Source organism: Labrus mixtus, chromosome 21 (genome assembly GCF_963584025.1).
Source record: "Labrus mixtus chromosome 21, fLabMix1.1, whole genome shotgun sequence".
In the NCBI taxonomy this organism is placed as follows: domain Eukaryota; kingdom Metazoa; phylum Chordata; class Actinopteri; order Labriformes; family Labridae; genus Labrus; species Labrus mixtus.
Genome location: NC_083632.1, coordinates 1708883 through 1719452, shown reverse-complemented (window position 1 = coordinate 1719452; position 10570 = coordinate 1708883). Strand labels below are relative to the sequence as shown.

The 10570-nt window shown below is 43.2% G+C and overlaps 1 protein-coding gene across 5 annotated transcripts in view; it reads right to left on the bottom strand.

The window, feature by feature from the left end:
- fmnl1b (formin-like 1b) overlaps window positions 1-10570 on the bottom strand; it is a 30619-nt gene that overhangs the window by 12133 nt on the left and 7916 nt on the right. For 3 of the 5 annotated variants that reach the window (XM_061027868.1, XM_061027866.1, XM_061027867.1), the window contains 8 exons: window positions 7290-7373; window positions 6629-6712; window positions 6245-6318; window positions 5242-5325; window positions 4954-5097; window positions 3726-3834; window positions 3317-3393; window positions 3043-3136 (listed from right to left, as the gene is read on the bottom strand). In XM_061027868.1, coding sequence (XP_060883851.1) covers window positions 3043-3136; window positions 3317-3393; window positions 3726-3834; window positions 4954-5097; window positions 5242-5325; window positions 6245-6318; window positions 6629-6712; window positions 7290-7373 — 750 coding nt within the window. The remainder of the gene's footprint in view (window positions 1-3042; window positions 3137-3316; window positions 3394-3725; window positions 3835-4953; window positions 5098-5241; window positions 5326-6244; window positions 6319-6628; window positions 6713-7289; window positions 7374-10570) is intronic. The other 2 variants (XM_061027870.1, XM_061027869.1) reach the window with 1 other exon arrangement.

Genomic DNA, 10570 nt, shown 5'->3' with positions numbered 1-10570 from the left:
TCTCCTCCATACTTTCTGTATTCCTGCACGCACATCTTGTATCTCTTCTAATTTAAAGTGTTTTGCTGTTTTTTTTTGCGGTTGTGAATTCAGGACAAACAGAACTCACCTCCATAATTACACCTGTGCATTGTTTGCATTGTTGCAGGATAATTACTACATTACCCAGAGTCCTTTGTGCTCTTTGTTTGACTGAAGCATGTTGTTTGTTTGGTTTTAAAATGTAGCTAAATTATAATTGTGTCATCTTGTTTTCCTCCACTAGCTGTGGACTGTAAGTGTGTGCCTCCCCCCTCCACCCCCCCCCCCCCCCCTCCCCCAGTTTGCCCACTCATGTCCTCTAAATAATGCAGCACGCCAACCTGACAGCCTGCACGACCCAAAACAAAGCCCACGTTCTGCTGCCGAGGGACACATGAGCAGCTCCTGGCAGCTACCTTACGCTACGACCACGAGCAAACTATTACTCCCTCTCTCTCTCTCTCTCTCTCTCGCCCACACACACACACACACACACACACACACACACACACACACACACACACACACACACACACACACACACACACACACACACACACACACACACACACACACACACACACAATGTAATGGCTGCAGTGCCAAAACAAATGCCACTCCGTGTGATACTTAAGACACCACTGTGGTAACTGATGCCGCGTTAATCAGCTAGCTGATGATGCCAGAGGACTCGGTGCTCGTTAACCGACAGCTTCTTAATTGCTCCTTCCATTTGTTTTGCTTTTATACTTTTTAATATTAGTCTTATAACTGGGAAATAAACATGAAATGTTCCAAACAAAGACGAAAAAAATGTACCGCTTTTTACACATTAACTGTCTCGCTGCTTCAATTAGTGACTCGAGCACCAAGAGAAGATCAATCTGCCAATGACAGCAGAGGGAAATGACTTCTGCCTTATAAGGGCAGAACTCAGCAAAGCATATAAAGATCATAATTCATGTTCAACAACTTCCTTACTTACTATCAATAAGCAGAAGTTAGGAGGTCATACTGAATAAGTTACTTCATAATTCTACAATTCACTTATATTTTCAAAACTCCGGCCCCAGTAGAGCACAGCAACATGATGAAGAAATATAAAACAAGCTGCCCAGTTTTAAAGGGTCGGATTAAACGGACTGAACAATGAGAAGTGTTTTGTAAGCAGCCGCTCGTTCTGATGAAACTGTTGTTTTTAGTGTTTCTGAAATTGGATTCTAAATATAAACAGCTGATAATGACTCGCTGAGCAGGAAATTACAGCCGTGTTTACGACCTGAATCCAAAAACAACAGACATCAAAATGCTGCGGCAGACTTTGTTGCAGGGCAGGTTTTTTTTTTTTAAAACATCTGTGACTTTGACTAAAAATAGCCGCTCCTGGTTCAGGTTCGCTCTCCTCTCTGCGTGTGAATCCACAGGACGAGATCTGTTAACAACAGTTGCTGCTCTCCGAGTCCGAGATGAGAGAAGGAGCCGAGGAGAGGTCAGAGGCGACTCGACAAGTGTTTCACATATTTACGCCTCCTCAGTCAGGTTCGTCTGGCAGAGAGACAACTGGAGCGAGCAGCTGGCGGGGGGGGGGGGGGGGGGGGGGTCTGGGGTTCCCCTTAACCTGGTTTTCAAACATTAAAGGGTCTCTGGTATGTGGGTGCTGCGACTCTAAAACCAGGTCCACGCTAAGCCGGTTTAAAATACTGTCTGAGCGTGGGCGTGTCATCCCTGCTGGAGCTCGTTATGTACAGGAGGAGATCTCAGAATTTAACAGAATCACTCCTTAAGTCCTGAGTATACTTCTGTGTTTAACTACCCGAATGTGGACGGATGACATCAGTCTTGCAGGCGGCCATTTATTTTTGTATTCAACATTTTTATTGTTTTTTAAACATGGAATCACAAAAAATCCAATTTCCCATATCGTACATAGAATCTTGTACTTAAAAGCTTTATGTGTGATTTTTTGATCCAGCAGATGTCGCCCTTGAGCACCAGCATGAAACCAAAACAACTCGCGCTGCATTGTTGTGTTAGCATGCTAATGCTAAAGCTAATCTTTATTATGCTCGTATCTTCAACTTTACCCGAAATGAGCGTGATCTAGAAACACAGTTAAGCAGTGAGTACAGTATGTTATTCTTCTTTTCTCTAGTCCCTCAATTAAACAACTTTTATACACGAGGGGAGGAGTCAGCCGGCCGTCCCGGCGATGTAAACAAAGTGAAGATAGGACTCTGAAAACTCTGAAAACATCACAGACAGTGGGACTCGGGTGTTACACCCATTGTAGACAGTCATGACTCACAGAGTTATTTTCAGAGGATATACTTGATTTATATTATATTTAAGAGTGAAAAATCACAAATAAAGACTTTAAATACAACGTGAGAGAAACGGACACAGACAAACAAAGCAAAAAAACAAAAATAAAATAAAAAATAAATAAATGGCGGCCATTTTAACCAGAGATGCACCAACTGTGACAATCAGGGACGATAGCGATAAAGTAACGATTCAGCCGATTGTGATGCGGATGTTTATTTTCATCTCTTCTTTGTCATTGTTTGTGTCTGAGCTCTGAGGCTGCACGTGTTTGAATATTTGTTCCTGGTCTCTCGTCTAACGTGTCACAATCTGAGTGTTGCTGGTCTTCCTCAGAGACGCTGTTAGCCTCTCTCTGAATCAGCAGCTAGGTATGCTAGCTTGACGCAGTTAGGTAAGGAGAGCAAAGCAAGACCCGCACACCAAGAAGCTCCTCGTTTAAAGGATTTAAGAAGTGATGTTTTGAGCTGACATGCTCTTCTTCCTCTGACTACACAACAGATCCACTTCCTGTGTGCTGATGTCTGTCATCAGGTCATTTATCGACCGATACCGATGTTCTACTGATGCATTCAGAAACAAAAATCTGTATCTCCCCGCCTTCCCCCCCGTGGAGGCATGAAAGGTGAGACCAGCAACCCAAAGCAGACTGAGGTGTACATGTATGAATAAACATGTGGTTATTAAAAGTGTAAAAACCTCTTTGAAGTTGTCGAAGGCGGAGAGGATGATGTCATGACCTCCTCTCACCAGACACACGGCGGCCAGCAGCTCCAGAACCAGCGCCTTCGTCCTGACACACACAGCATGGACGTACATTTATTTCAGGTGATTTCTTTAGGTTTACATGTCAGTTCTTATAAACCGTATCTCAACTAGTCTTAATAAATTCAGCTGTATCGGTAATAAAGTGACATCATTGTTCTGTCACAGTAAACACACTGACACATGTATTCAAATTTAAGATCTGCACCGTGGGTTTCTGTTGTTGAGGCTGAGTGTGATCTCGTTGACACAGCACGGGTGTTTCATCACCAGGTTGAACCCCGACTGAAAGAAGACACAAACAATCAGAAAGAAAGCTTCAACAGCTGTTTAATGATAAGGAGGTAGAATTATGGAGATACTCTAAGTCTTAAACCTTAAAGGAGCAGTATGTAACTCTGACACCTAGTGGTTAAAACGGGTACTGCAGTGTAAATTCTAAACATTGTAGAGAGCTGTCTCTTTCAGGAGCAGAATCTAAAGTTAGAAGGAGGACATAGAGAAGCCAGCACTTCAACATAGCATGTTTCCTTAATGTCTGATCAGACAGTAAGGTACCTTTATCATGTATTAAAGGTCATGTCAAACACTGGAGGACGGTGAGGTGTTTGAATTACCTGATAGTTCATGATGGCACGTAAACACATGATGCAGAGGTGGACGTCGTCGGTCTGGCTCACAGGTCGAGAGTTCCTCAGAGCTTTCCTGTTTTGGAGAGAGTTGAATCTGCCAGGTGAGAAACACGGAGGTTACAGATCTGTTTCACCTCAATCTACAAACAGGAAGTCTGCAAACAGGTTATTTAATTTGAAATTTGAAACGTTCGGCAGGTATGCACAGAATATTTCAGACTGTCTGGGGCTGCAATAAATCATTCATCATGACGTGAACACCATGAATGAACTGTGCAGACAAACGGGACCCTCCCACCTGTCTGATCAGGGGTTGCAGGAGTGTGTTGATGTTTTTCACAAACACATTTTTCACATTCACACCTGAACGAGTCATACTTAACCACACACACACACACACACACACACACACACACACACACACACACACACACACACACACACACACACACACACACACACACACACACACACAGTCTGAACAAAAGGCGACAAAGCTATGACAACAATTCAGTTGCTTCACATCAGAAGATCAGATGTCGAAGAATGTGTGTGTGTGTGTGTGTGTGTGTGTGTGTGTGTGTGTGTGTGTGTGACCCACAGTAAACCTGCAGAGTTCATGTGCTAAGTGAGATTCACAGTCAGTGTTTTGGGTAGTTAAGGCCATGTTTCCATCTGGCATTTGTTTGACCGCAGCGTCTTTTTTCAGTTGTTTTCAATGAGGAGAAAGCGTTCGCAGCGCCCAGCGTCCTTTTCCCGAGCACTCCGCCCTTTTTTGTGCGGCTGCTCCAAGCGCTCAATTTGAAAATCTTTCAACTTTTCAGAAAGGTGTTGTTGACGTCACCGGCGCTCTTTTCCAAATGTATAATCTTGTACCCACATCCTCAAATCTCAAATATAAAACATGCAGTAGAAAGTAACGGAGACAGGATAACGCTTCATGCAAGAGGTCCCGAGTGCACAGCCAGCCAGGTGGAAACGGCGCCTAAGAGTCTCCAATTAACCTAACAAGGTTTGGGTCTGTGGGAGGAAGTCGGGGTACCCACTCGTGCACAGGAAGTCCTGTAGACGGGATTTGAACCAGGGACCTTCTTGCCACTGCCCCACCATACAGCTCCCAATATGAACATCTAAGTAGACATACTGTCCTCACTGGAATCAGGGGGGTTATCAACCCGTCAGCAGCCTCTTTTTTGCCCGCTGCGTCACTGACCTGACTGTGAACGTCTTGCTGGCCTTGGAGGCGCTGTGAGTGGGAGAGTTGCTGGCACTTCTGCTCAGGTCATCAGCCGACTTCTCCAAAGTTTTGTTTTTGTCTGTGGCCAGCGTGCCGTTGTCCAGGAAGTCCACGTCGTACCTGTGAGTCACAGTTTACCGGTCAGACTAAATTTGACCTGTGGTGGCATTCAGGAGCTGGTTTGATACAGAGGCAGGATGTGTGAAGATAAGAGATAAGAGAGAAATGAGAAATCATGGTTGTGTTCGTCAGGCTGATACGTACGTGACTGCACTGTGGGCGAAGGAGAGATAATCCACCAGAACATCTAGACCCTGGTTCTCCTCGTTCAGAAACTCCTCAGCCCAGCTACAAGGAGAAACAAATTAGTATTCTATAATCTGTCGTTCACTTGAAATCGTTCCTGAAGACTGTCTCAGAGGTTTAGAGTCTAAAAGTGCAATTCTTGTCGCTAACACTTTAAAGGTCACATATCAAGTAAAATCCACTTCCCCATGTTCCTCTAACTCTAACATGTGTCTCTAGTCCGTCTACAAACCCCCCAATTATGAGAAAAGTTCATCCTCGCCGTCTTCTACCTGCTCCACTTTTCAGAAAATGTGTGCTCAAACAGGCCGTTTGGAGATTTTCCCTTCATGACATCACAAAGGGCAGTAGCCCCTCCCCCAGGTGGGTGACACTCCCACAGCTAGGTGTTTGTTCTGCCCTCTGAGTCTGCCTTCTCACCGTAAACAATAGGACATGGAGCGAGAAAGTACGAGCCACCCAAGCCCTTCCAGAGAGGGGGCGTGGTCAGACACAGCTCATTTACATATTTAAAGGTACAGACACAGAAACAGTCTGTTCTGAGCAGGGCTGAAATACAGGATCAGAGTGGATTTAGAACAAGAAACTTCACACGCATGTTTTGAAGAGCTCTGAGACTTATTTAAACTGAAGAAGAGGAGGAGAATATGTGACCTTTAAATTGTATTTTAGTGTTTGTGTTTGCTGACTGTCTTGGCCTTGACTCCCTTGAAAAATAGGTTCTTAATCTCAATGGGACCAAACTGGCTAAATAAAGGGTAATTAAATAAATAAATAATTGTACACTTTATACTGTGTTGTGCAGTGACTGTGAAAGTTTAGTCTTAAACTTTTGTCAGAGTCCGTTGGCTCGACTTGTTAAATAGTGTGAAATAAAATCAGCTTCTCTCCTTTAACAAAGGTTTGACCTGGAAGAAGTCTTTTTTTTTCTTTCTTAAAAGACATCTGGAGTGAGACTCACCCGATGTAATTGGTCCTCAGGGAAATCTCCAACTCTCTGAGGACCTGAGTGGATTCCTGGACTCGTCTCTTAAACTGACAGAACACATGCAGAGAAGGAACAAGGGGACTGAGTGCTTCATTATCCACAAAAGGTAAAAAATAAAAAACAAAATGCTGAGTAAAAAAAACCAACTAAATACTTCTAGAGGTAAATGCTGGCTGTAGGCCTCAGATTCTAATTAATCTGTTTGTCCATGTAGAGACTTTTGCTCCCCTCTGTGTGAAGTATGTTGTATAAATAGAGCTGCCTTGTTTTTTAAAAAAAGCATTAAAACATATTTTTGTAACAAACAGAATCTGAACTTTGACCTAAGGAGTGGGAGGTGAGCTTTTTGGTTTTTACCTTTCGACCGCCGCCTCCGTGATCCAGACAACTCTTCAGCTTCTCCAGATACGCTGAAGGAGGATTCTTCACTTGAAACCGTTCCTGAAGATTCAGACACACACACACACACACACACACACACACACACACACACACACACACACACACACACACACACACACACACACACACACACACAGGCACACACACACAGGCACACACAGATCAGTAATTATATTGCTAGCTGTGCTGCAGTGAGGGGGAGGGAGGGGGCACAGGGTTTAAAACAGGCTGTTTGATTACTCAGCGTCTCTCATGCAAATAGATCTGATCTTAAGTTTCAAGAAATTATTCTACTGCAGCGGTTTTACGTTCAACACGGCCAAATTCATAATTTAATTAGAAAGATTTAAAGGGGCAATCTGACGTCTATTTTTGTGCATTTCTGATTATTTTTGCCTGAAGCTCTGTGTTTATGACGCTGACCGGTGTCCTCTTTCACTCTCTCATCATGACTCAGTTTGTTATGGACCCACCTGTGGTTACTACGGTGATGTTCAATATTAATGAGCTTCCTCATGTGTGTGTGTGAACGCCTGTTCTTTGAGGACTGGGGCAGAGCCGTTTATTTGCCTGTGTTTGCATGATGACTGGGCCGGTGTGAAGAGAGTAACCTCACCTGGTCACAGATCAGGTCCCACTTCTTCTCGTTGTCGTACTGACTGAGGATCTTCACCTTGTCTGGAGGAAGATTCATGGTGTTCTGAAACAAAAAAGACAGAAAGAGGAGAAAAAATGAAGACTGTGAATTAAAGGGACAGTCTGTCTCTGATTGGATGAACCAGACTCCTAAAATCTAAATCTTCTGAAATCACAGAGAAGAATAACAACATGAGGCAGCAGTAGTTCGGTCTGTTACCTCTTGTACATAATGTTGTAATACAACACATTAAATGGCTTTACTTAAAGAGGACATATAATCCCCCTCTTCCACCTTTTCAAACAGTCCCCCTGTGGTCTAAATGAAACATCTGTGCTGTGCTTTGGTCAAAATATAACATGAATCAAGCACCAGAGGAGGTTTGTGACCCTGTATAAACCAGCTCTCTCAGAACGCTCCATTTTGGTGTGTGTGTCTCTTTAAATGCAATGACCCTGAACTGGACTTTAAAGGGGGAAGCGTGCTAAGTCATGATATGGATTGCCTCGTGTGAGTGCGACCTTAAAGTGCTGAAAATAACCCGATATTTTACTCTGCAGCATAAAAAAGCTCTTCAAATAAACATAACAGATCCCAAACGTCATTATTATTTGTAGCAGGTTTGAATCATTTACACCAAAAGATAAAATTCTCTACAAACAAAACTGAACTGAACTGAACCGGACTTGATCCTAGAAACAATGACAAACACATGTTCACACAGGGACACCTTCCTCTATAATGCATCATTGTCCTCTGTGAGTCACTCTGGGAGTCAGCGTAATGTTAGTGTCTGTTGTCACAACACAGAAACATGTTTGTCGCTAACGTTGCAGCATGGCGTCACTCGTCACCTTCTCATTAATACAACAGGGTCATATGTGTCTTTATCTCTTTGGAGAAACCAGAAGTTGATCCTTCAGCTCACGTGGTCAAAGTCAAAGTTTGTTTCTGTCGCTGATCAACAGAGAAGAAGTTTCATCTTCACAAAGTTTCTGTGAAGTTTCTGATTAAAGATCCTCCACACGCAGACATCTACACACCTCACACACGTTAACACACCGGTGCCGTTCCCAAAGAATGAACAGACTCAGAATCAGATGTGTTAATTAAAAACCCACAAACAGGTACAGGAAACTGAGCTTCACAAACAGGAGACACACAGTCGGCCTTCTTCAAAGTTTTAGACTCATATCTTATCGGTTCCTCCCTCACTGTGGGTGAAATGTAGCAGCTCTACAATTCATCACAAGGTCAATGTGTGTGTGTGTGTGTGTGTGTGTGTGTGTGTGTGTGTGTGTGTGTGTGTGGAGTCGACAGCAGTGACTCAGTCTGCTGAGGAATGACCAGCAGTCGTTACTTAGTGCTGATTTACTGCAGAGCTCAGACGTTAGCTCCTGTTGAACCTCCAGTTCAGGCAGCGTCTCCCGGTCGCTGGTGAAGCAGGTAAAACGGGTCTCATTGACCTCGAGGTGACGCGACGATATTCAAGTGCACATTTTTTGCAATTGTCAGGAAAAAAGCTTGGCCTAGAGGAGGTTCGATGATCTCCAGTCGAGCAGGATGACTGACTCCACTACCGTTTGATCAGGATCATTTTGAGAGCATTAGATTGATGAACGTCGTCAGATCGTCAGCATAGAGAGATAACCAGTGAAATGCCATTCTGAGGTTTTGCTGTTTGTTTATTAAATAACAAACAACTTAAAAGCCTTTAAATCTCTTCGGACCTCGATCATTGCAGCTCGGACAGTCCTGTTTAAATTTAGGTTTTATTTGCCTATAAAAGGAATATAATTAAAGGGATACTTCAACCATTTGCATTAAGCTTTGTATCATCAGAAACCTGATAGTATTTTTGAATGGTCGTGCATCCCGCCCTCATTTTCCCCTGAGATGGGAAATCTTTGTATTTTTAAGTCTGAAAAGGAGCTTCCGATCACGCGAAAATCGTCATTTTGCGTCACTGGAAGCTGTTGTGGTTAGCGGGGTGAAACTACAACGTTGGAGCCGAAATTTCCAAGATTCATTCTGGAAGAAATCTCTGAATCAGTTGAGGAAACGGCCTTAAGTGTTGAAGTAAATATGTCTGTAAATGTTTTTATTTCTATATTTCTACGGCTATACTGTATATTTTGGAGAAACTGTAACGATCGAATTTCCCTCTGGGATTAATAAAGTATTTCTGATTCTGATTCTGAAATAGAGGATCTTAGTGGGAGTGGCCTGCGGTGCTGTGCATTCTGGGATTTGGTGTCTTTCATCAACATGAGCCAAAAAGACACTTTCTGCCTTTTCACGGCCAAGAAGGCACCAACTTCAAAATGTATTTCACATTTCTACATATATGACCCAACGTCGATACAGATTCATGTTTCAACGGGTGAAGTATCCCTTTAAAGATTCTGCATCCAAACAAACACCTGACATGTGACGCAGGTTTACAGGATGTACAGATATTGAATCTGAATCCGTCCTGATTATAAACACACAGAAAGCTTTGGTGTAGGCACCGTATGAGCCGTGCAGGAAAAACAAGGACACAGCAGATTGGAGCAGTGCAGTAAATCAATGATGCTGTGCGGCTGGATGTGAATCTGATAAATCAGCCTGATGAACGGAGCTGGTGGGTCAATCGGGCCGGTTACATGTGGCCTGCTTGGTCGCTCTCAAACTGTTTCAAACTGAGGGAGAAACAACACAGATTTATTTCTTACAGAGGAAAGTTTTAAGATGAAATCGTGTCTCTGAAATCGATATATAAAATCTCAAATTTTCAAAATAAAAGTATGCAAAAAGATTCAAAATAAAAATAGCATTTCTGATATTCACTCTAAAAAACATTGATTATACGCCTGATCTGTGTGTGACCAAGCGACTAACTCGGAGATCATTTTTATCGGGGGTAGGGGAGGGGGGGAGTAGCAGAGAGGATCACTCCCATGATTCCCCGCCAGCCTTGACGTCTTTTGTTATTGGTTTGATTGAGAGCCCCCTGGTGGCAGACAGTGCAAACAAAGCTATGATTGGTCAACGGCTCTTCCTGTTTAAGTTGCATTTTACTTTAGGTGTTTAAGCCGAGCCAATGTTGCACTTCTCTAAATATTGCTGGCCACTATAGTGACAACATTTACTGGTTTATCACAAAGAAGGATGAAGACTCTGCTCTGAATCGTGGTCAGCTGGGAGTTTCTGTTTGACAGTAAAGTGAAAGGAGAACATGGGCTCTGAGTCTCTCTTGTAAATGAGTTGATTTTCTT